Here is a 26,302-nt window from a genome sequence, read left to right on the forward strand (position 1 = left end):
GTATAGTAAGTTATCAGCTGCGTTTCTCTGTCAGTTCCTCTGAAGAGCATCGAGGTGGAGCTGGAGGTGAGGGACCATGTGGCTACAGTGGTCTCCACTCTGAACTACGAGAACAAGGAGGACAAACCACTGGAGGCTGTGTTTGTGTTCCCTCTGCCTGGAGATGCAGCTGTCTGTCATTTCAGTGCTCAGATTGGACAGACACAGATTGTAGCTGAGGTGAAGGAGAAACAGAAGGTGAGCTGGACAGTAAAGATTCACTCATTAGAATCAAGCTTTAAAAAAACTGTCAAGTCAGTGACAGATATGTCCTCTGTACTCCAGGCTCGTGAGGAGTATGATGATGCCCTGAGCTCCGGTCAGCAGGCCTTCCTATTGGAGGAGAGCGAGCAGAGTCCTGATATATTCTCTCTGAGTGTGGGCAGTCTGCCTCCAGGAGAGAGCGCCTCCATCAGGCTGGACTACGTCACTGAGCTGGCTGTGCAGGCTGATGATGGACTGAGGTTCTGTCTGCCTGCTGTGCTCAACCCTCGCTACCAACCTCTGGGTCGGGTTAACATGCTCAACATAGTGAACATTATTCTTGCTAGACATTAGCAGTCAGCATATTGTAATCATTTACCACCGTGCCGACATACAACCCTCAGAATTTCTGGCATGGCTGTATCACTGCTGCTTATTTAACGCCTCATTTCTAACATGTTGACAGGAAGTGGAGGTAGTGGAGGTAGTGGAGGTGTCCAGGTGACCTCTGTTCCAGCCTCCCTGGTGCCCTACAGCCTGTCCTTTTCTGCCCGGGTGTCGTCTCCTCGTCCAATCTCTAAAGTGGAGTCTAGCTGTTCCCTGGACCCTCTCCAGTACCTGAACTCAGATCAAACCCAGGCCACAGTAGGTAGAGTGCTAATGTGTCTGCTGTGTGTGGCTGGGACTCCTTCCTGAGAACAACACGTTCTTTTTTTGTCAACTGCAGATCAAGCTGGCTGCAGGACACAAGTTTGACAGAGATGTTGAACTGCTGATTTATTACAAAGACGCCCACCAGCCGACTGCTGTGGTGGAGGCAGGACAGGCCTCTGCTGAGCCCGGTGAGTTTTACTTTGAAGGTCATTTACCAAATCTGATCAACTTAGTTGGAAGTGAGAGATAAGTAATGATATCTTTGAGAAGCTGATTAGTTTAATGTGTTAAATCTAAATAACTGTTGGTGTCTGTTCTTTGTGTGTCAGGCTCTCTGATGGGTGATCCAGTGGTGATGGTGAGCTTGTACCCTGAGTTCCCCCAGTCTGTGATGTCCTCAGTCGCCTCATGTGGAGAGTTTGTGTTCTTACTGGATCGATCTGGAAGCATGGGCTGCCCTATAAATAACAGCAAGCAGCAAGAAACTCGCATCAGCAGTGCGAGGGTACTCATCATGTGTTATCTCTTGTAAAATCTTTCATAGTGTCCGTCTCATGCAGCAGCCTTCACCGTATTTTCCATCTTCCCTTCAGGATACTCTGCTGCTCCTGCTGAAGAGTTTACCAATGGGCTGCTATTTCAACATTTACAGTTTCGGGTCCAGCTATGAACACATCTTCCCGTAAGTCTGTCCCTCATCGGCCCAACCAGTGTCTTCCTGTCTTTGGTATTAAGTACATATATTTGTGTGATGACAGGAAGAGTGTGGAGTACAGCCAGCAGACCATGGAGGAGGCTCTGAAGAAGGTTGGGGAGATGGGGGCTAATCTGGGAGGAACAGAGATCCTAAGTCCTCTCCAACATATTTACAGCCAGTCTTGCATTCCCAGTCAGCCAAGACAGGTAATACACACACACACACGCGCACACACACACACACACACACACACACACACACACACAAACATACGTACAAACAGGTTGAACAGGTTGCCAGTCACAATCAGAACTTCCGACTGTAATTTTTTTAACTTTGCAAATAAAATCATTGTACAGTTAAAAAAATGTGGAAGTTCATATTTACCGTAATAAAAACTAGCTGTGTGATACCATGCAACTTATGTGTGAACTCCTCCTCCCTAGCTGTTCGTCTTTACTGACGGAGAGGTCGGGAACACCAAACAAGTCCTCGATCTGGTGAAGAAGAATTCAGGTTCCCACAGGTGAAACCATGGCAACATTCACTCATGATACGTGACAAGTCCGATGTCTGTGTGTATATTAAAACAAGCTGCTGTACTGCAGGTGTTTCTCCTTTGGGATTGGTGAAGGATCCAGCTCTGCTCTTATCAACGGGTTGGCCAAGGAAGGAGGAGGTCACGCTCAGTTCATCACAGGGACTGACAGGATGCAACCAAAAGTAAGATGTTAAACACGAAGCTGTCAAGTTTAGCAATGTAGCAGCAAATATGTGGAGGGACACCAATGCCTTTCCCAACTGTTTGTATATAATCTCAGTTTTCCATTACTTTTCAGGTGATGCAGTCGCTGCGATTTGCTCTGCAGCCGGCTGTGGTGGACATCTCAGTCACATGGGATTTACCAAAGGGAGTGTCTGTCACTGTCCTCTCTCCACCAATTACAGCTCTTTTCCAGGGTCAAAGGTCACTGATTTATGCACAGCTCACTGGACAGGTAGGAGCAGCTCCATCTAATTTTGTGTTTTTCCCTTGGGTATGTGAGGACAGTAATTGACATGATTTCTAACAGTGTAATACTGTGTCAGAGTCCAAAGGCTGCAGAGGGTTGTGTGACGGTGAAGTACAGCCTGGCCGGTCATCCCTCTCAGAACCAGCTGCGCTTCAGTCTCAAACCTGCAGAGGACACTGGGTAAAACAGGTTTTGATACACTGTTCTGTTTTGGTACCTGACCTTCCAGATGTTGATTTTAATTACCTAGAAGAAACAAAATGGTGGCAGGGTGTGAAAAACATGACAGTATTTGAGTAAAGAATATTGTGCTGATACATGACATCTACCATGGTAACTTCACCACTCGCCTCAATTTAGATCGCTTGTGGGTGTGAATGGTCGTCTCCCTCTCTGGTCATTGTTTTTATTGCACCATTTTTCATACTCCATGTGTTGATGGTTAGACTCCAGCTCTCTGTGACCCTGAGCAGGATAACAATGATGTAGAAAATGGAGAAGTCACTGCTAAACAAAAACATTACAACTCTGTTGGAGTGCTTCCTCCTCTCTCCTGTCTGCAGATCAACAGTCCACAGGTTGGGTGCTCGGACTCTGATTCGCTCTCTGGAGATGGAGGAGAGAGAGCGCAGAGGACAGCCAGACGGAGGACTGAAGGAGAAGGTGGTGCAGCTCAGTGTCCAATCAGGAGTGAGCAGCTCCTTCACTGCCTTCATTGCTGTTAACAAAGCCGATGGTGAAGCGATTCAAGGGCCCCTTGTGCGCAGAAATATTCCAATCGCCTGGATGGGTGTTCCTCCAAGTAAGTAAAATAACTTATCAGGATTGGAAACCATCTCTGTGTTTAGTATAAAGACAGTACATGGGTGTAAATGGGTGCAAACACTGAACAAATAACATGTATGTGTCGCCATTGCTATTTAATTGATTTACAGCTTCAATGTGAAACACAGTATGTACAGTAGGAGATATTCTTACCCTGGTTTGCCTCAGTAGTGAACAAAATATTTTTGAGTAAATTTTGCATTCCTTGTAATGAGTTGTGAGTCGTTGTAATAACATTAGACGCCAGTAGTTCAGTTGATATTATGAATTTAATAATTCTCATGTCTTGACCTTATGCTAGGTAAAAGCAGGAATCTGAGGATGGGTGCTGCAATTTTCAAGAGTAAGTATAAAGCTGAATGGCAGAGAGACAAAAGTCCATGCATTTCTATAAAAAGAAAGTCAATTGTTAAACACAGAGGAAACAACACTAAATACTGCATGTTGAATCGGTGACATACAGCCTAGAGCAGCAAGTGAGGAAACTGTGTTTCATGGGTGTGAATAGGTGCAAGCTGATCAATCCAGCACACTCCTGTTGCACCATTGCTGTTTCACTTATTTGTAGCTTTAACGTGAAATACAATATGTAGAGGAGGAGATGTTTTTGCCCTGGTTTGCTTCAGTAGTTACTGAAATAAACGTTTCCTAAAGTAGCAAGTAAAGAAAGTTTAATTATCTTTTTTTTTTTTATATTATTGCAGGACTTTTACACTTTAAAAACTACTTATAATAAGTTGTGAGTCATTGTTTTAAAATCAGAAGCCAGTAGTTTAGTTGATATTATGTATTTATTAATTCTCATGTCTTGATTTCCTGCTAGATGACTGTTATATGGGTGGTGGTGGTGCTGCAAGAGATAAGCATGCCGGTGAATGTCAGATGTAGCTGAGCATCAATGAGAGTAACGGGCAGAGAGGCACAAACGTTTAGCACTTTAACATTAAAAAAAACATTAATAATTTAAAAATTACTGTTGTTATTGCATTTAAATTGTAGATTGGTAGAATGTTTTAACAGCCTTGATCATGGTAACAAGCTCGGAAACCAGAAGTATTTTATTTTCTAATATAATGTCTTGACGTCAACTTTTTTTTTCTATTTTTCAAATCATGAAGGGAATTGCTGTATTATCAGCAGCCCAATTGCCAGGGCCTGTAGTCTTCAATGTAAGTGAAATAACTTATCAGGATTGGAAACCATCTCTGTGTTTAGTATAAAGACAGTACATGGGTGTAAATGGATGCAAACACTGAACAAACAACATTTACGTGTCGCCATTGCTATTTCATTGATTTACAGCTTTAGTGTGAAACGCAGTATGTACAGTAGGAGATATTCTTACCCTGGTTTGCCTCAGTATTGAAAAAAATGTTTTTGAGTAACTTTTATATTCCTTGTAATGAGTTGTGAGTCATTGTAATAACATCAGACGCCAGTAGTTCAGTTGATATTATGAATTTAATAATTCTCATGTCTTGACCTCATGCGAGGTAAAGGGAGGAATATGAGTATGGGTGCTGCACCTGTAATGAGTAAGTGTAAAGCTGAATGGCAGAGAGACAAAAGTCCATGCATTTCTATAAAAAGAAAGTCAATGGATAAACACAGAGGAAACAACACTAAATACTGCATGTTGCATCGGTGACATACAGCCTAGAACAGCAAGGGAGGAAACTGTGTTTGTTTACTAATTCGAAAAGATACTTTAACCTCATCTTTTTTTCTTTTTTTTCATTATGAAATGTTAGTGGATGACGAATTCGAAATGGCCGATGATGTTCCACGTAAGTAAAAAACTAAATGGGATTGCAAACCATATGTGTCTTTTCTATAAAGTGTTTTCTATAAAGACCGTACATGGGCACCATTGATATTTAACAGATCGGCAGCTTTCATGTGAAAACTAATATGAATAGCAGGAGATGTTTTTTTTCCTGGTTTGCCTCAGTAGTCACTGACATAAACGTTTCCTGAACTAACAAAGTTCAGTCATTATGTTTTCTAAAATAATTGTGATTATGAGTAGCTATATGCAAAGAGATGGGACAACTGTGTTTTGATATTTTTTGTCCGCCATATGCTACAACAAAAAAATCCCCTGCTTATCCAAATCCCACTTCTGATGCTCTACATTACATCCAGTGTTACAATGTATGTATGACTTTGTTCAGCAGTCGGTAGACTGGTATTTTATTGTGACAGAGAGGCAGTGTTGTAAAGATACAATCACCAGAGACCTGAGTGAGTCTATGAAGATTCAAAATAATCTAAAATGAGGCCAATTTATTTTGTCTAACACTTAAGTTTATGAGCAAATTCCTTCTAAATTAATGGCATCGTCATGATCCTCAGCTGCACGTCGCCTTACAAACTAAAGACAGGCAAATGTGTGTAGAAACAAAATGCTACAAACCCACAAATAACCCACGAAGATTACTTCATCTTTGTTCTTGATTTATTTTCTCTAAAAACTGTTAAATGCTTGAAATGTCTCATCTACATTTTACCTCCATATTTGTATCAAATCGTCCAAATATACTTTTAAAAATGACAGTAAAACATTTTTTTTTTTTTTTTTTTGATGTGTGCTGAAGCCGTGATGCCCAAACAGCCGCCCAGAGACCCTTTGCTGCAGCTGGTGTCCCTCCAGCAGGCGTCTGGCTGCTGGCTGCTGGATCCAGCTCTGTCTGCTGCACTGGGGAAGACCAGCGAGGAGGTGGACAAGTCAAAGCCTGCACCGGTGGGTTCTCGTCAAAGATAATAGATAAGACATTAAAAAGTTATTTTAAAACACATTTCATGACATGGTTTAAAATAATGGCACACATTCAAAAACTGACCAGTTAACTTGAGAGTGTGCATGTTATCTTACTTTCTTTAGCATGTAATATTGTTTCTGCTGATTTGGTAAATCAGGTCAACAGTGACGTGTGGGCCACCGTTCTGGCTCTGATCTGGCTTCATGGTTTCAAGAAGGATGCAAAAGAAGAGTGGGAGCTGCTGGCTATGAAGGCTGCCTCATGGCTCCGCTCTCAGAATGGTAGTAACCACAGTAATAAGTACTAAACTGCTGTTTCTACAATCACTTCATCAGTATTAATGCTAATCTGATGCCTTGTTGTTGTTGTTGTTGTTTTTTCAGCACCATGTCTGACAGAGTGTGTGGAAGCAGGAAATGCACTGTTGGGCTGCAGCATGCAGAAAGATGTCCTGGGGCTCTGAGGTCTTTATTAAAATGGTTTCACTTTCAGGATTGGTCGACACAAGCAGATGTACTGCACCCGATAACCTTAATTTTATCAACAATGCACTATACTATCACCCCGTAATAATCAAATACTCTTATTTTATAATGCTATGTATTCTCATTTGGTGTGTTTTGTTGTTCTTGTTCATTGGTCTTTTAAATTTGTGCCTAGTTTTGTTTTATAATTGTAAAAAAAAAAACAACAACAGATTTTCATTGCCAAATACTCAACTAACCAAAGATAATTAAATCAACTGTGCCTTTTTTGTCACTTTGTGCCTGTAACAAGTGGAAATAATCCATAATGCTTTGAGTGGCCCATTTATAGGCTTCACACCTGCTTTGTTCTTGTGCTGTAAAATGTGTGTGACACCAGATATTGACGCACACCTCAAGCTATCAGCATACACATACACCACATTGTACCAACTTTAAGACCTGACTGCTTTAACTGAGATGTTTTTTACTCAGCAACAGCAGATAGATGTGTTGTTGTTGTTGTTGTTGTTGTTTTGTCAATCACTGCTAAGTTCTGAAGTGTTTTTGAGATGAAAATTACACTTGGATGAAAACATTTGACTAACTTTGACTAAAATGTTAAGAAGTGATTAAAAAAAACAAGGTCACAAACTGAAAGCAGGTTTAACCTCCAGGAGCGATGACGTTGAAATCATCTATTTTAAACCGGACAAACGACTCTGTACAGATGTGTTGCAGTTGGACCCTGACTTTTCTCAAGACACAAAATAAAAAGTTAAAAACATCATCACTGGACATCAAAGGACAGTATCACTAAAGCTATTTCAACCACACCTGTACACACAAAGGGTGTTACTGCAAAAGTCACATCGTTTGTGGCGACGAACCACTTTGTTCTGGAAAAAGTTGCTTTTAAAATATAAAACTGTGCTTTGTCTGAAATGCGGAAGAAGGGCTGAGTTTTTATACTTTTACATAAAGTATGATGGTGAAGACAGTGCCAGTCAGTTGGTGGGTTTGGTCCAGACTAAAATATCTTAATATCTATTCAATAGATTGCCCTGAAATTTTGAACAGACATATATTCCACCATTCCCCCCCAAAAAAAGTTGTAATTAGTTTGACACTCATTGCTTTGAACTGTGGGAGGAAGCCGAGAGAAAACCTACACCAGTACAAGGAGGCAACATGTTGACTTGAGGCAACAGTGCAAACCACTGCAGCACCGAGTTGTCCTGTTAGACTGAAACAAAATTCAAAATGTACTTCAGGAAAAAAATATTGCTATGGATGCAGCACACTGACAAAAGAAAAACTCACTGGTCAAAACTTTGAATCAATAAAAAGTTTGGGAAGCTGTCCATCTTTTTTATGCTGTTTTTTTTGTCCTGCACCTGTACCATGCTGGGATTGGATGTGCACATCATTTCTGACATGATGTGTGATGATTTATTAAGTTCTTTTTTCTTTTCTTTTTAAAGTCCTTTTACAAATAAAGCTAGCTCCAAACCTTTGGGACTGTTCCTCCACCAACAATCATCTTAATAGCTTATAGCTGCAGTTTAGATCGAGCCCATGCACAGAATTATCAATGGTATCAACATCTCCTCTGTGTCGTTGTGCTGTTATTGATGGTGTTGTGATCTGCAGTGTTTCTATGTTGTTGCAGTTAAACAGCAGAGTGAACGATTGTTGAGATTTCAACCTACTGTAGTATAAATATTATGTTAAATACTATCTTGCTGTAGGTAAAGCTGTGGTCGGAATTATAATACGATTATTTTTGGATACAGACTCGTATCCAAAAATAAACTCCGCATTCCTGCAGCCATTGTAATTAATCACCAATCACTCGGATCAGAGGAAGAATTTATTTTGATTTATAATCTCGCCAAATTTTGCCTTCAAAACAAAGATGTGAACTACAACCGACGCACACTTCCTGTATCATCAGCCGTCACAGGCTGGTGTCTCCACGGCTTGGAGTGACTTCACGATGAGCGGATAGGTCGGACAAATGACAGGAAAACTCTGGAGGGTGGGCCAGTGGGCGTGGCCTGGGTTTGACTACATATTCCCTGTCACTGCTTCCGTGTTGTTACTCCTCCGGATTCTTGGTGCTCAGGTAGGCATCTGGTCCCTGTTTTCATGATTAAGACATAAATGAAAAGTACCGCTTCTTGAATAGATCGCAGATGTGTTAAGTTCACCATGTTTATTGCTTTGTACTGCATGTGAGAGTGTTTTTTCCCTTCAGCTCTACCGCGCAAAGACGGTCATGTCCAACATCATTTTTGGAAAGTAAATTTTAATAAGGACTATACATTTGCTGTAATAATTTCTGCCTCCAAGCAACACATAAAATATTACAGGTCGTTTTGTAATATTTTTCAGTGTGATCCCTCAATCTGTGCGCTCACACATACAGTACAAATACTGTGATTGATTAGACCTGCCATCTTATTTTGAAAATGTATTAAAACATATCCAGGAGTTGCTTTGCTGTAACATGCAGACTTTATCTTTGCAGCCGTAATATTTCAACATTGTCACTTGTTGAAGAGGAACGATGGTGAACTGCTGTGGTCTTATTACTGCCAATAAGGACCCAGGTATGTACAGTGCTGTTATAAAACATAGCAATATACTGTGTAATAGTATATTTTAGTCATACAAAACTGGACTTTCTCAATTTAGAACAAAAAATCTCAGAGGACCATTTTTCCCCCTATCTTGGATGAGATAATTATTCAACCATATTAAATTCCATTTACGAAAAATAATTTTGGATAATGTATTGTTTTCCTACTGTACTTTTTAATTTAGTGCTAAATGACTGGATAAGTATAGTAAGTTATCAGCTGCGTTTCTCTGTCAGTTCCTCTGAAGAGCATCGAGGTGGAGCTGGAGGTGAGGGACCATGTGGCTACAGTGGTCTCCACTCTGAACTACGAGAACAAGGAGGACAAACCACTGGAGGCTGTGTTTGTGTTCCCTCTGCCTGGAGATGCAGCTGTCTGTCATTTCAGTGCTCAGATTGGACAGACACAGATTGTAGCTGAGGTGAAGGAGAAACAGAAGGTGAGCTGGACAGTAAAGATTCACTCATTAGAATCAAGCTTTAAAAAAACTGTCAAGTCAGTGACAGATATGTCCTCTGTACTCCAGGCTCGTGAGGAGTATGATGATGCCCTGAGCTCCGGTCAGCAGGCCTTCCTATTGGAGGAGAGCGAGCAGAGTCCTGATATATTCTCTCTGAGTGTGGGCAGTCTGCCTCCAGGAGAGAGCGCCTCCATCAGGCTGGACTACGTCACTGAGCTGGCTGTGCAGGCTGATGATGGACTGAGGTTCTGTCTGCCTGCTGTGCTCAACCCTCGCTACCAACCTCTGGGTCGGGTTAACATGCTCAACATAGTGAACATTATTCTTGCTAGACATTAGCAGTCAGCATATTGTAATCATTTACCACCGTGCCGACATACGACCCTCAGAATTTCTGGCATGGCTGTATCACTGCTGCTTATTTAACGCCTCATTTCTAACATGTTGACAGGAAGTGGAGGTAGTGGAGGTAGTGGAGGTGTCCAGGTGACCTCTGTTCCAGCCTCCCTGGTGCCCTACAGCCTGTCCTTTTCTGCCCGGGTGTCGTCTCCTCGTCCAATCTCTAAAGTGGAGTCTAGCTGTTCCTTGGACTCTCTCCAGTACCTGAACTCAGATCAAACCCAGGCCACAGTAGGTAGAGTGCTAATGTGTCTGCTGTGTGTGGCTGGGACTCCTTCCTGAGAACAACACGTTCTTTTTTTGTCAACTGCAGATCAAGCTGGCTGCAGGACACAAGTTTGACAGAGATGTTGAACTGCTGATTTATTACAAAGACGCCCACCAGCCGACTGCTGTGGTGGAGGCAGGACAGGCCTCTGCTGAGCCCGGTGAGTTTTACTTTGAAGGTCATTTACCAAATCTGATCAACTTAGTTGGAAGTGAGAGATAAGTAATGATATCTTTGAGAAGCTGATTAGTTTAATGTGTTAAATCTAAATAACTGTTGGTGTCTGTTCTTTGTGTGTCAGGCTCTCTGATGGGTGATCCAGTGGTGATGGTGAGCTTGTACCCTGAGTTCCCCCAGTCTGTGATGTCCTCAGTCGCCTCATGTGGAGAGTTTGTGTTCTTACTGGATCGATCTGGAAGCATGGGCTGCTCTATAAATAACAGCAAGCAGCAAGAAACTCGCATCAGCAGTGCGAGGGTACTCATCATGTGTTATCTCTTGTAAAATCTTTCATAGTGTCCGTCTCATGCAGCAGCCTTCACCGTATTTTCCATCTTCCCTTCAGGATACTCTGCTGCTCCTGCTGAAGAGTTTACCAATGGGCTGCTATTTCAACATTTACAGTTTCGGGTCCAGCTATGAACACATCTTCCCGTAAGTCTGTCCCTCATCGGCCCAACCAGTGTCTTCCTGTCTTTGGTATTAAGTACATATATTTGTGTGATGACAGGAAGAGTGTGGAGTACAGCCAACAGACCATGGAGGAGGCTCTGAAGAAGGTTGGGGAGATGGGGGCTAATCTGGGAGGAACAGAGATCCTAAGTCCTCTCCAACATATTTACAGCCAGTCTTGCATTCCCAGTCAGCCAAGACAGGTAATACACACACACACACACACACACACACACACACACACACGCACACACACACACACAAACATACGTACAAACAGGTTGAACAGGTTGCCAGTCACAATCAGAACTTCCGACTGTAATATTTTTAACTTTGCAAATAAAATCATTGTACAGTTAAAAAAATGTGGAAGTTCATATTTACCATAATAAAAACTAGCTGTGTGATACCATGCAACTTATGTGTGAACTCCTCCTCCCTAGCTGTTCGTCTTTACTGACGGAGAGGTCGGGAACACCAAACAAGTCCTCGATCTGGTGAAGAAGAATTCAGGTTCCCACAGGTGAAACCATGGCAACATTCACTCATGATACGTGACAAGTCCGATGTCTGTGTGTATATTAAAACAAGCTGCTGTACTGCAGGTGTTTCTCCTTTGGGATTGGTGAAGGATCCAGCTCTGCTCTTATCAACGGGTTGGCCAAGGAAGGAGGAGGTCACGCTCAGTTCATCACAGGGACTGACAGGATGCAACCAAAAGTAAGATGTTAAACACGAAGCTGTCAAGTTTAGCAATGTAGCAGCAAATATGTGGAGGGACACCAATGCCTTTCCCAACTGTTTGTATATAATCTCAGTTTTCCATTACTTTTCAGGTGATGCAGTCGCTGCGATTTGCTCTGCAGCCGGCTGTGGTGGACATCTCAGTCACATGGGATTTACCAAAGGGAGTGTCTGTCACTGTCCTCTCTCCACCAATTACAGCTCTTTTCCAGGGTCAAAGGTCACTGATTTATGCACAGCTCACTGGACAGGTAGGAGCAGCTCCATCTAATTTTGTGTTTTTCCCTTGGGTATGTGAGGACAGTAATTGACATGATTTCTAACAGTGTAATACTGTGTCAGAGTCCAAAGGCTGCAGAGGGTTGTGTGACGGTGAAGTACAGCCTGGCCGGTCATCCCTCTCAGAACCAGCTGCGCTTCAGTCTCAAACCTGCAGAGGACACTGGGTAAAACAGGTTTTGATACACTGTTCTGTTTTGGTACCTGACCTTCCAGATGTTGATTTTAATTACCTAGAAGAAACAAAATGGTGGCAGGGTGTGAAAAACATGACAGTATTTGAGTAAAGAATATTGTGCTGATACATGACATCTACCATGGTAACTTCACCTCTCGCCTCGATTTAGATCGCTTGTGGGTGTGAATGGTCGTCTCCCTCTCTGGTCATTGTTTTTATTGCACCATTTTTCATACTCCATGTGTTGATGGTTAGACTCCAGCTCTCTGTGACCCTGAGCAGGATAACAATGATGTAGAAAATGGAGAAGTCACTGCTAAACAAAAACATTACAACTCTGTTGGAGTGCTTCCTCCTCTCTCCTGTCTGCAGATCAACAGTCCACAGGTTGGGTGCTCGGACTCTGATTCGCTCTCTGGAGATGGAGGAGAGAGAGCGCAGAGGACAGCCAGACGGAGGACTGAAGGAGAAGGTGGTGCAGCTCAGTGTCCAATCAGGAGTGAGCAGCTCCTTCACTGCCTTCATTGCTGTTAACAAAGCCGATGGTGAAGCGATTCAAGGGCCCCTTGTGCGCAGAAATATTCCAATATCCAGAATGTGTATTGTCAAAGGTAAGTGAAATAACTTATCAGGATTGGAAACCATCTCTGTGTTTAGTATAAAGACAGTACATGGGTGTAAATGGGTGCAAACACTGAACAAACAACATTTATGTGTCACCATTGCTATTTAATTGATTTACAGCTTCCATGTGAAACACAGTATGTACAGTAGGAGATATTCTTACCCTGGTTTTACTCAGTAGTGAAACAAATATTTTTAAGTAACTTTTACACTCCTTGTAATGAGTTGTGAGTCGTTGTAATAACATTAGACACCAGTAGTTCAGTTGATATTATGAATTTAATAATTCTCATGTCTTGACCTTATGCTAGGTAAAAGCAGGAATCTGAGGATGGGTGCTGCAATTTTCAAGAGTAAGTATAAAGCTGAATGGCAGAGAGACAAAAGTCCATGCATTTCTATAAAAAGAAAGTCAATTGTTAAACACAGAGGAAACAACACTAAATACTGCATGTTGAATCGGTGACATACAGCCTAGAACAGCAAGTGAGGAAACTGTGTTTCATGGGTGTGAATAGGTGCAAGCTGATCAATCCAGCACACTCCTGTTGCACCATTGCTGTTTCACTTATTTGTAGCTTTAACGTGAAATACAATATGTAGAGGAGGAGATGTTTTTGCCCTGGTTTGCTTCAGTAGTTACTGAAATAAACGTTTCCTAAAGTAGCAAGTAAAGAAAGTTTAGTTATCTTTTTTTTTATATTATTGCAGGACTTTTACACTTTAAAAACTACTTGTAATAAGTTGTGAGTCATTGTTTTAAAATCAGAAGCCAGTAGTTTAGTTGATATTATGTATTTATTAATTCTCATGTCTTGATTTCCTGCTAGATGACTGTTACATGGGTGGTGGTGGTGCTGCAAGAGATAAGCATGCCGGTGAATGTCAGATGTAGCTGAGCATCAATGAGAGTAACGGGCAGAGAGGCACAAACGTTTAGCACTTTAACATTAAAAAAAACATTAATAATTTAAAAATTACTGTTGTTATTGCATTTAAATTGTAGATTGGTAGAATGTTTTAACAGCCTTGATCATGGTAACAAGCTCGGAAACCAGAAGTGTTTTATTTTCTAATATAATGTCTTGACGTCAACTTTTTTTTTCTATTTTTCAAATCATGAAGGGGATTGCTGTATTATCGGCAGCCCAATTGCCATGGCCTGTAGTCTTCAATGTAAGTGAAATAACTTATCAGGATTGGAAACCATCTCTGTGTTTAGTATAAAGACAGTACATGGGTGTAAATGGATGCAAACACTGAACAAACAACATTTACGTGTCGCCATTGCTATTTCATTGATTTACAGCTTTAGTGTGAAACGCAGTATGTACAGTAGGAGATATTCTTAACCTGGTTTGCCTCAGTATTGAAAAAAATGTTTTTGAGTAACTTTTATATTCCTTGTAATGAGTTGTGAGTCATTGTAATAACATTAGACGCCAGTAGTTCAGTTGATATTATGAATTTAATAATTCTCATGTCTTGACCTCATGCGAGGTAAAGGGAGGAATATGAGTATGGGTGCTGCACCTGAAATGAGTAAGTGTAAAGCTGAATGGCAGAGAGACAAAAGTCCATGCATTTCTATAAAAAGAAAGTCAATGGATAAACACAGAGGAAACAACACTAAATACTGCATGTTGCATCGGTGACATACAGCCTAGAACAGCAAGGGAGGAAACTGTGTTTGTTTACTAATTCGAAAAGATACTTTAACCTCATCTTTTTTTCTTTTTTTTCATTATGAAATGTTAGTGGATGACGAATTCGAAATGGCCGATGATGTTCCACGTAAGTAAAAAACTAAATGGGATTGCAAACCATATGTGTCTTTTCTATAAAGTGTTTTCTATAAAGACCGTACATGGGCACCATTGATATTTAACAGATCGGCAGCTTTCATGTGAAAACTAATATGAATAGCAGGAGATGTTTTTTTTCCTGGTTTGCCTCAGTAGTCACTGACATAAACGTTTCCTGAACTAACAAAGTTCAGTCATTATGTTTTCTAAAATAATTGTGATTATGAGTAGCTATATGCAAAGAGATGGGACAACTGTGTTTTGATATTTTTTGTCCGCCATATGCTACAACAAAAAAATCCCCTGCTTATCCAAATCCCACTTCTGATGCTCTACATTACATCCAGTGTTACAATGTATGTATGACTTTGTTCAGCAGTCGGTAGACTGGTATTTTATTGTGACAGAGAGGCAGTGTTGTAAAGATACAATCACCAGAGACCTGAGTGAGTCTATGAAGATTCAAAATAATCTAAAATGAGGCCAATTTATTTTGTCTAACACTTAAGTTTATGAGCAAATTCCTTCTAAATTAATGGCATCGTCATGATCCTCAGCTGCACGTCGCCTTACAAACTAAAGACAGGCAAATGTGTGTAGAAACAAAATGCTACAAACCCACAAATAACCCACGAAGATTACTTCATCTTTGTTCTTGATTTATTTTCTCTAAAAACTGTTAAATGCTTGAAATGTCTCATCTACATTTTACCTCCATATTTGTATCAAATCGTCCAAATATACTTTTAAAAATGACAGTAAAACATTTTTTTTTTTTTTTTTTTTGATGTGTGCTGAAGCCGTGATGCCCAAACAGCCGCCCAGAGACCCTTTGCTGCAGCTGGTGTCCCTCCAGCAGGCGTCTGGCTGCTGGCTGCTGGATCCAGCTCTGTCTGCTGCACTGGGGAAGACCAGCGAGGAGGTGGACAAGTCAAAGCCTGCACCGGTGGGTTCTCGTCAAAGATAATAGATAAGACATTAAAAAGTTATTTTAAAACACATTTCATGACATGGTTTAAAATAATGGCACACATTCAAAAACTGACCAGTTAACTTGAGAGTGTGCATGTTATCTTACTTTCTTTAGCATGTAATATTGTTTCTGCTGATTTGGTAAATCAGGTCAACAGTGACGTGTGGGCCACCGTTCTGGCTCTGATCTGGCTTCATGGTTTCAAGAAGGATGCAAAAGAAGAGTGGGAGCTGCTGGCTATGAAGGCTGCCTCATGGCTCCGCTCTCAGAATGGTAGTAACCACAGTAATAAGTACTAAACTGCTGTTTCTACAATCACTTCATCAGTATTAATGCTAATCTGATGCCTTGTTGTTGTTGTTGTTGTTTTTTCAGCACCATGTCTGACAGAGTGTGTGGAAGCAGGAAATGCACTGTTGGGCTGCAGCATGCAGAAAGATGTCCTGGGGCTCTGAGGTCTTTATTAAAATGGTTTCACTTTCAGGATTGGTCGACACAAGCAGATGTACTGCACCCGATAACCTTAATTTTATCAACAATGCACTATACTATCACCCCGTAATAATCAAATACTCTTATTTTATAATGCTATGTATTCTCATTTGGTGTGTTTTGTTGTTCTTGTTCATTGGTCTTTTAAATTTGTGCCTAGTTTTGTTTTATAATTGTAAAAAAAACAACAACAACAGACTTTTCAGTGCCAAATACTCAACTAACCAAAGATAATTAAATCAACTGTGCCTTTTTTGTCACTTTGTGCCTGTAACAAGTGGAAATAATCCATAATGCTTTGAGTGGCCCATTTATAGGCTTCACACCTGCTTTGTTCTTGTGCTGTAAAATGTGTGTGACACCAGATATTGACGCACACCTCAAGCTATCAGCATACACATACACCACATTGTACCAACTTTAAGACCTGACTGCTTTAACTGAGATGTTTTTTACTCAGCAACAGCAGATAGATGTGTTGTTGTTGTTGTTGTTGTTGTTTTGTCAATCACTGCTAAGTTCTGAAGTGTTTTTGAGATGAAAATTACACTTGGATGAAAACATTTGACTAACTTTGACTAAAATGTTAAGAAGTGATTAAAAAAAACAAGGTCACAAACTGAAAGCAGGTTTAACCTCCAGGAGCGATGACGTTGAAATCATCTATTTTAAACCGGACAAACGACTCTGTACAGATGTGTTGCAGTTGGGTCCTGACTTTTCTCAAGACACAAAATAAAAAGTTAAAAACATCATCACTGGACATCAAAGGACAGTATCACTAAAGCTATTTCAACCACACCTGTACACACAAAGGGTGTTACTGCAAAAGTCACATCGTTTGTGGCGACGAACCACTTTGTTCTGGAAAAAGTTGCTTTTAAAATATAAAACTGTGCTTTGTCTGAAATGCGGAAGAAGGGCTGAGTTTTTATACTTTTACATAAAGTATGATGGTGAAGACAGTGCCAGTCAGTTGGTGGGTTTGGTCCAGACTAAAATATCTTAATATCTATTCAATAGATTGCCCTGAAATTTTGAACAGATATATATTCCACCATTCCCCACCAAAAAAAGTTGTAATTAGTTTGACACTCATTGCTTTGAACTGTGGGAGGAAGCCGAGAGAAAACCTACACCAGTACAAGGAGGCAACATGTTGACTTGAGGCAACAGTGCAAACCACTGCAGCACCGAGTTGTCCTGTTAGACTGAAACAAAATTCAAAATGTACTTCAGGAAAAAAATATTGCTATGGATGCAGCACACTGACAAAAGAAAAACTCACTGGTCAAAACTTTGAATCAATAAAAAGTTTGGGAAGCTGTCCATCTTTTTTATGCTGTTTTTTTTGTCCTGCACCTGTACCATGCTGGGATTGGATGTGCACATCATTTCTGACATGATGTGTGATGATTTATTAAGTTCTTTTTTTTTTTTTTTTTAAGTCCTTTTACAAATAAAGCTAGCTCCAAACCTTTGGGACTGTTCCTCCACCAACAATCATCTTAATAGCTTATAGCTGCAGTTTAGATCGAGCCCATGCACAGAATTATCAATGGTATCAACATCTCCTCTGTGTCGTTGTGCTGTTATTGATGGTGTTGTGATCTGCAGTGTTTCTATATTGTTGCAGTTAAACAGCAGAGTGAACGATTGTTGAGATTTCAACCTACTGTAGTATAAATATTATGCTAAATACTATCTTGCTGTAGGTAAAGCTGTGGTCGGAATTATAATACGATTATTTTTGGATACAGACTCGTATCCAAAAATAAACTCCGCATTCCTGCAGCCATTGTAATTAATCACCAATCACTCGGATCAGAGGAAGAATTTATTTTGATTTATAATCTCGCCAAATTTGGCCTTCAAAACAAAGATGTGAACTACAACCGACGCACACTTCCTGTATCATCAGCCGTCACAGGCTGGTGTCTCCACGGCTTGGAGTGACTTCACGATGAGCGGATAGGTCGGACAAATGACAGGAAAACTCTGGAGGGTGGGCCAGTGGGCGTGGCCTGGGTTTGACTACATATTCCCTGTCACTGCTTCCGTGTTGTTACTCCTCCGGATTCTTGGTGCTCAGGTAGGCATCTGGTCCCTGTTTTCATGATTAAGACATAAATGAAAAGTACCGCTTCTTGAATAGATCGCAGATGTGTTAAGTTCACCATGTTTATTGCTTTGTACTGCATGTGAGAGTGTTATTTACCTTCAGCTCTACCGCGCAAAGACGGTCATGTCCAACATCATTTTTGGAAAGTAAATTTTAATAAGGACTATACATTTGCTGTAATAATTTCTGCCTCCAAGCAACACATAAAATATTACAGGTCGTTTTGTAATATTTTTCAGTGTGATCCCTCAATCTGTGCGCTCACACATACAGTACAAATACTGTGATTGATTAGACCTGCCATCTTATTTTGAAAATGTATTAAAACATATCCAGGAGTTGCTTTGCTGTAACATGCAGACTTTATCTTTGCAGCCGTAATATTTCAACATTGTCACTTGTTGAAGAGGAACGATGGTGAACTGCTGTGGTCTTATTACTGCCAATAAGGACCCAGGTATGTACAGTGCTGTTATAAAACATAGCAATATACTGTGTAATAGTATATTTTAGTCATACAAAACTGGACTTTCTCAATTTAAAACAAAAAATCTCAGAGGACCATTTTTCCCCCTATCTTGGATGAGATAATTATTCAACCATATTAAATTCCATTTACGAAAAATAGTTTTGGATAATGTATTGTTTTCCTACTGTACTTTTTAATTCAGTGCTAAATGACTGGATAAGTATAGTAAGTTATCAGCTGCGTTTCTCTGTCAGTTCCTCTGAAGAGCATCGAGGTGGAGCTGGAGGTGAGGGACCATGTGGCTACAGTGGTCTCCACTCTGAACTACGAGAACAAGGAGGACAAACCACTGGAGGCTGTGTTTGTGTTCCCTCTGCCTGGAGATGCAGCTGTCTGTCATTTCAGTGCTCAGATTGGACAGACACAGATTGTAGCTGAGGTGAAGGAGAAACAGAAGGTGAGCTGGACAGTAAAGATTCACTCATTAGAATCAAGCTTTAAAAAAACTGTCAAGTCAGTGACAGATATGTCCTCTGTACTCCAGGCTCGTGAGGAGTATGATGATGCCCTGAGCTCCGGTCAGCAGGCCTTCCTATTGGAGGAGAGCGAGCAGAGTCCTGATATATTCTCTCTGAGTGTGGGCAGTCTGCCTCCAGGAGAGAGCGCCTCCATCAGGCTGGACTACGTCACTGAGCTGGCTGTGCAGGCTGATGATGGACTGAGGTTCTGTCTGCCTGCTGTGCTCAACCCTCGCTACCAACCTCTGGGTCGGGTTAACATGCTCAACATAGTGAACATTATTCTTGCTAGACATTGGCAGTCAGCATATTGTAATCATTTACCACCGTGCCGACATACGACCCTCAGAATTTCTGGCATGGCTGTATCACTGCTGCTTATTTAACGCCTCATTTCTAACATGTTGACAGGAAGTGGAGGTAGTGGAGGTGTCCAGGTGACCTCTGTTCCAGCCTCCCTGGTGCCCTACAGCCTGTCCTTTTCTGCCCGGGTGTCGTCTCCTCGTCCAATCTCTAAAGTGGAGTCTAGCTGTTCCCTGGACCCTCTCCAGTACCTGAACTCAGAGCAAACCCAGGCCACAGTAGGTAGAGTGCTAATGTGTCTGCTGTGTGTGGCTGGGACTCCTTCCTGAGAACAACACGTTCTTTTTTTGTCAACTGCAGATCAAGCTGGCTGCAGGACACAAGTTTGACAGAGATGTTGAACTGCTGATTTATTACAAAGACGCCCACCAGCCGACTGCTGTGGTGGAGGCAGGACAGGCCTCTGCTGAGCTCGGTGAGTTTTACTTTGAAGGTCATTTACCAAATCTGATCAACTTAGTTGGAAGTGAGAGGTAAGTAATGATATCTTTGAGAAGCTGATTAGTTTAATGTGTTAAATCTAAATAACTGTTGGTGTCTGTTCTTTGTGTGTCAGGCTCTCTGATGGGTGATCCAGTGGTGATGGTGAGCTTGTACCCTGAGTTCCCCCAGTCTGTGATGTCCTCAGTCGCCTCATGTGGAGAGTTTGTGTTCTTACTGGATCGATCTGGAAGCATGGACTGCCCTATAAATAACAGCAAGCAGCAAGAAACTCGCATCAGCAGTGCGAGGGTACTCATCATGTGTTATCTCTTGTAAAATCTTTCATAGTGTCCGTCTCATGCAGCAGCCTTCACCGTATTTTCCATCTTCCCTTCAGGATACTCTGCTGCTCCTGCTGAAGAGTTTACCAATGGGCTGCTATTTCAACATTTACAGTTTCGGGTCCAGCTATGAACACATCTTCCCGTAAGTCTGTCCCTCATCGGCCCAACCAGTGTCTTCCTGTCTTTGGTATTAAGTACATATATTTGTGTGATGACAGGAAGAGTGTGGAGTACAGCCAGCAGACCATGGAGGAGGCTCTGAAGAAGGTTGGGGAGATGGGGGCTAATCTGGGAGGAACAGAGATCCTAAGTCCTCTCCAACATATTTACAGCCAGTCTTGCATTCCCAGTCAGCCAAGACAGGTAATACACACACACACACACACACACACACACACACACACACACACACACACACACACAAACATACGTACAAACAGGTTGAACAGGTTGCCAGTCACAAGCAGAACTTCCGACTGTAATATTTTTAACTTTGCAAATAAAATCATTGTACAGTTAAAAAAATGTGGAAGTTCATATTTACCGTAATAAAAACTAGCTGTGTGATACCATGCAACTTATGTGTGAACTCCTCCTCCCTAGCTGTTCGTCTTTACTGACGGAGAGGTCGGGAACACCAAACAAGTCCTCGATCTGGTGAAGAAGAATTCAGGTTCCCACAGGTGAAACCATGGCAACATTCACTCATGATACGTGACAAGTCCGATGTCTGTGTGTATATTAAAACAAGCTGCTGTACTGCAGGTGTTTCTCCTTTGGGATTGGTGAAGGATCCAGCTCTGCTCTTATCAACGGGTTGGCCAAGGAAGGAGGAGGTCACGCTCAGTTCATCACAGGGACTGACAGGATGCAACCAAAAGTAAGATGTTAAACACGAAGCTGTCAAGTTTAGCAATGTAGCAGCAAATATGTGGAGGGACACCAATGCCTTTCCCAACTGTTTGTATATAATCTCAGTTTTCCATTACTTTTCAGGTGATGCAGTCGCTGCGATTTGCTCTGCAGCCGGCTGTGGTGGACATCTCAGTCACATGGGATTTACCAAAGGGAGTGTCTGTCACTGTCCTCTCCCCACCAATTACAGCTCTTTTCCAGGGTCAAAGGTCACTGATTTATGCACAGCTCACTGGACAGGTAGGAGCAGCTCCATCTAATTTTGTGTTTTTCCCTTAGGTATGTGAGGACAGTAATTGACATGATTTCTAACAGTGTAATATTGTGTCAGAGTCCAAAGGCTGCAGAGGGTTGTGTGACGGTGAAGTACAGCCTGGCCGGTCATCCCTCTCAGAACCAGCTGCGCTTCAGTCTCAAACCTGCAGAGGACACTGGGTAAAACAGGTTTTGATACACTGTTCTGTTTTGGTACCTGACCTTCCAGATGTTGATTTTAATTACCTAGAAGAAACAAAATGGTGGCAGGGTGTGAAAAACATGACAGTATTTGAGTAAAGAATATTGTGCTGATACATGACATCTACCATGGTAACTTCACCACTCGCCTCGATTTAGATCGCTTGTGGGTGTGAATGGTCGTCTCCCTCTCTGGTCATTGTTTTTATTGCACCATTTTTCATACTCCATGTGTTGATGGTTAGACTCCAGCTCTCTGTGACCCTGAGCAGGATAACAATGATGTAGAAAATGGAGAAGTCACTGCTAAACAAAAACATTACAACTCTGTTGGAGTGCTTCCTCCTCTCTCCTGTCTGCAGATCAACAGTCCACAGGTTGGGTGCTCGGACTCTGATTCGCTCTCTGGAGATGGAGGAGAGAGAGCGCAGAGGACAGCCAGACGGAGGACTGAAGGAGAAGGTGGTGCAGCTCAGTGTCCAATCAGGAGTGAGCAGCTCCTTCACTGCCTTCATTGCTGTTAACAAAGCCGATGGTGAAGCAATTCAAGGGCCCCTTGTGCGCAGAAATATTCCAATCGCCTGGATGGGTGTTCCTCCAAGTAAGTAAAATAACTTATCAGGATTGGAAACCATCTCTGTGTTTAGTATAAAGACAGTACATGGGTGTAAATGGGTGCAAACACTGAACAAACAACATGTATGTGTCGCCATTGCTATTTAATTGATTTACAGCTTCAATGTGAAACACAGTATGTACAGTAGGAGATATTCTTACCCTGGTTTGACTCAGTAGTAAAAAAAATATTTTTGAGTAACTTTTACACTCCTTGTAATGAGTTGTGAGTCGTTGTAATAACATGAGACGCCAGTAGTTCAGTTGATATTATGAATTTAATAATTCTCATGTCTTGACCTTATGCTCGGTAAAGGGAGGAATATGAGTATGGGTGCTGCACCTGTAATGAGTAAGTGTAAAGCTGAATGGCAGAGAGACAAAAGTCCATGCATTTTTATAAAAAGAAAGTCAATGGATAAACACAGAGGAAACAACACTAAATACTGCATGTTGAATCGGTGACATACAGCCTAGAGCAGCAAGTGAGGAAACTGTTTCATGGGTGTGAATAGGTGCAAGCTGATCAATCCAGCACACTCCTGTTGCACCATTGCTGTTTCACTTATTTGTAGCTTTGACGTGAAATACAATATGTAGAGGAGGAGATGTTTTTGCCCCGGTTTGCTTCAGTAGTTACTGAAATAAATGTTTCCTAAAGTAGCAAGTAAAGAAAGTTTAGTTATCTTTTTTTTTATATTATTGCAGGACTTTTACACTTTAAAAACTACTTGTAATAAGTTGTGAGTCATTGTTTTAAAATTAGAAGCCAGTAGTTTAGTTGATATTATGTATTTATTAATTCTCATGTCTTGATTTCCTGCTAGATGACTGTTATATGGGTGGTGGTGGTGCTGCAAGAGATAAGCATTGATGTCAGATGTAGCTGAGCATCAATGAGAGTAACGGGCAGAGAAGCACAAACGTTTAGCACTTTAACATTTAAAAAAAACATTAATAATTTAAAAATTACTGTTGTTATTGCATTTAAATTGTAGATTGGTAGAATGTTTTAACAGCCTTGATCATGGTAACAAGCTCGGAAATCAGAAGTATTTTATTTTCTAATATAATGTCTTGACGTCAACTTTTTTTTTTCTAATTTTCAAATCATGAAGTTAATTTGTGTTCCTTCTCCACCCAAAATGCCATGGCCTGTGGTGCTCCAAGTAAGTGAAATAACTTATCAGGATTGGAAACCATCTCTGTGTTTAGTATAAAGACAGTACATGGGTGTAAATGGGTGCAAACACTGAACAAACAACATTTATGCGTCGCCATTGCTATTTCATTGATTTACAGCTTCAATGTGAAACACAGTATGTACAGTAGGAGATATTCTTAACCTGGTTTGCCTCAATAGTGAAAAAGGTCCAGTCATCTTTTTTTTTTATATTTTTAAGTAACTTTTACACTCCTTGTAATGAGTTGTGAGTCGTTGTAATAACATTAGACGCCAGTAGTTCAGTTGATATTATGAATTCAATAATTCTCACATCTTGACCTCATGCTAGGTGAAAGGAGGAAGAAGAAGCTGTGTGCTGGACCTGTAATGAGTAAGTATAAATTTGACTGGCAGAGAGACAAAAGTCCATGCATTTCTATAAAAAGAAAGTCAATGGATAAACACAGAGGAAACAACACTAAATACTGCATGTTGCATCGGTGACATACAGCCTGGAGCAGCAAGGGAGGAAACTGTGTTTGTTTACTAATTCGAAAAGATACTTTAACCTCATCTTTTTTATTTTTTTTTTATTTTGAAATGTTAGTGTCTGACGAACCAGAAATGGCCTTTGGTGTTCTACGTAAGTAAAAAACTAAATGGGATTGGAAACCATATGTGTCTTTTCTATAAAGTGTTTTCTATAAAGACCGTACATGGGCACCATTGATATTTAACAGATCAGCAGCTTTAATGTGAAAACTAATATGTATAGCAGGAGATGTTTTTTGTCCTGGTTTGCCTCAGTAGTCACTGACATAAACGTTTCCTCAATTAACAAAGTTCAGTCATTATCTTTTCCAAAATAATTCTGATTGTGAGTAGCTACATGCACAAGTTGCAATAAGTTGCGAGTCATTGTTTTAAAATCAGAAGCCAGTATTCTTGTTGATATTATATATCTATTAATTGTCATGTCTTGACTTCCTGCTTGATAGGTGGTCTTGATCTTTGTGGTGGTGCTCCAACAAGTAAGCACACCGATGAATGTCAGAGGGACAAAAGTCAACCAGTAGTTTTGCTGATATTATCAATTTAATAATTCTCATGTCTTGACCTCATGCTAGGTGCCCGTTTACAAATCACTGTATTTCATTTGTAGATAAGAGCCAGTGTATAGTCTGTGCTCACAGTTTGCGTGTGCACATCTCTTCATGTGTTCACATGCCTCTGTGTTTTTATGAAAGCTAATATGCATAGCAGGAGATGTTTTTTTGTCCTGGTTTGCCTCAGTATTCACTGACAAAAAACGTTTCCTGAACTTAGAAATGTCAGTCATTATCGTTTTTTTGGTATTATTGAATGACTTGTACACTTTAAAAACTCATTTTAATCAGTTGTGAGTCTTTGTAATAACATCAGAAGCCAGTAGTTTAGTTGATATCATATATTTACTCATTTTTGTGTCTTCACCTCATCTTCTTTTTTTTTTTTTTCTGCATTAAAGGAGGCCTTAGTGCCATACAGATGATTAGTGAAGATATAGACCGTAAGTATGGACCTGAATGGCAGAGGAACAAAGCTCCACTTCTCTAAATACAGTGTGTGCAGTAAATGTAGAAACATAGAGGACACAACATGAGCGACTGTATGTGGCCATTGTTATGGCAGTCCTGAGCAAAAGGTGACATATGCAGTCGCCGAGAGCAGCAAGTGAGCAAGGTTGAGCTCTTATGATGATTGTTATCAGGCAGTGTGCCTAAAGAAATGAAGAAATATCGTAATGAAGAATTATTTCACCAAAATGTCCAATGTGCCTCTGTCGCTTTTGTTGCTAACGACTTAAGTTTTCTCCGGCTGTGGTTTCTCTCCTCTCTCAACAGCTTTTAAGCACAAAGAGTCTACCAGCATCACAGGGATATTTTCCTCTTTGAAGAAAAAGATAGGGATTTCCAGGAAGGTTCGTCAAAAGTCCATGAAGATTGGCCTTGCTGCTCCAAATCTTCTGTCCAAAAATAATTCTGATTGTGAGTAGCTATATGCACAGAGTTGTCCCGTTCCATCGCTTGGTGCCATTATTTGCTCTGTGCCTTGACAGTTGCCGCGTTGTAACCGCATCGCTATAACTTTGCTGAATAATGCATTTCACAGTTTAACACTCATTTTCAGAGAACTTGGTTGAAGATATTTTTTGTCCGCCATATGCTACAAAAAAAATCCCCTGCTTATCCAAATCCCACTTCTGATGCTCTACATTACATCCAGTGTCACAATATATGTATGACTTTGTTCAGCAGTAGCTAGACTGGTATTTTATTGTGACAGAGAGGCAGTATTGTAAAGATACAATCATCAGAGACCTGAGTGAGTCCATGAAGATTCAAAATAATCTAAAATGAGGTCAATTTATTTTGTCTAACACTTAAGTTTATGAGCAAATTCCTTCTAAATTAATGGCATCGTCATGATCCTCAGCTGCACGTCGCCTTACAAACTAAAGACAGACAAATGTGTGTAGAAACAAAATGCTACAAACCCACAAATAACCCACGAAGATTACTTCATCTTTGTTCTTGATTTATTTTCTCTAAAAACTATTCAATGCTTGAAATGTCTCATCTACATTTTACCTCCATATTTGTATCAAATCGTCCAAATATACTTTAAAAAATGACAGTAAAACATTTTACTTTTTTTTTTCTTATTTTTTTTTTT

At 40.8% G+C, this 26,302-nt stretch overlaps 1 protein-coding gene across 26 annotated transcripts in view; it reads left to right on the forward strand.

The window, feature by feature from the left end:
- Window positions 1-26,302, forward strand: part of LOC138197162 (von Willebrand factor A domain-containing protein 5A-like) — a 38,668-nt gene that overhangs the window by 818 nt on the left and 11,548 nt on the right. For 3 of the 26 annotated variants that reach the window (XM_069147769.1, XM_069147778.1, XM_069147782.1), the window contains exons 1-14: window positions 18,195-18,289; window positions 18,695-18,776; window positions 19,043-19,245; window positions 19,333-19,555; window positions 19,718-19,887; window positions 19,970-20,084; window positions 20,226-20,401; window positions 20,490-20,578; window positions 20,655-20,799; window positions 21,040-21,119; window positions 21,202-21,316; window positions 21,433-21,591; window positions 21,683-21,786; window positions 22,170-22,408. In XM_069147769.1, the coding sequence (XP_069003870.1) occupies window positions 18,734-18,776; window positions 19,043-19,245; window positions 19,333-19,555; window positions 19,718-19,887; window positions 19,970-20,084; window positions 20,226-20,401; window positions 20,490-20,578; window positions 20,655-20,799; window positions 21,040-21,119; window positions 21,202-21,316; window positions 21,433-21,591; window positions 21,683-21,786; window positions 22,170-22,408 (1,861 nt within the window). In that variant the 5' untranslated portion in view covers window positions 18,195-18,289; window positions 18,695-18,733. Of the gene's footprint in view, window positions 1-34; window positions 238-324; window positions 548-709; window positions 889-970; window positions 1,086-1,226; window positions 1,403-1,490; window positions 1,580-1,655; window positions 1,801-2,040; window positions 2,121-2,202; window positions 2,318-2,433; window positions 2,593-2,667; window positions 2,788-3,170; window positions 3,413-3,733; window positions 4,602-5,183; window positions 5,220-6,029; window positions 6,176-6,351; window positions 6,476-6,577; window positions 8,023-8,690; window positions 8,787-9,191; window positions 9,274-9,539; window positions 9,743-9,829; window positions 10,053-10,214; window positions 10,394-10,475; window positions 10,591-10,731; window positions 10,908-10,995; window positions 11,085-11,160; window positions 11,306-11,545; window positions 11,626-11,707; window positions 11,823-11,938; window positions 12,098-12,172; window positions 12,293-12,675; window positions 12,922-13,238; window positions 13,281-13,757; window positions 14,104-14,685; window positions 14,722-15,532; window positions 15,679-15,854; window positions 15,979-16,080; window positions 17,527-18,193; window positions 18,290-18,694; window positions 18,777-19,042; window positions 19,246-19,332; window positions 19,556-19,717; window positions 19,888-19,969; window positions 20,085-20,225; window positions 20,402-20,489; window positions 20,579-20,654; window positions 20,800-21,039; window positions 21,120-21,201; window positions 21,317-21,432; window positions 21,592-21,682; window positions 21,787-22,169; window positions 22,409-23,540; window positions 23,592-23,936; window positions 23,979-24,194; window positions 24,676-25,094; window positions 25,137-25,470; window positions 25,615-26,302 lie in introns of those variants that run through there. The other 23 variants (XM_069147760.1, XM_069147759.1, XM_069147771.1 and 20 more) reach the window with 20 other exon arrangements.

The sequence above is a fragment of the Embiotoca jacksoni genome, unplaced genomic scaffold, assembly GCF_022577435.1.
Source record: "Embiotoca jacksoni isolate LCO1_2020_lvr unplaced genomic scaffold, fEmbJac1.0.p SCAF_14, whole genome shotgun sequence".
NCBI lineage: Eukaryota > Metazoa > Chordata > Actinopteri > Embiotocidae > Embiotoca > Embiotoca jacksoni.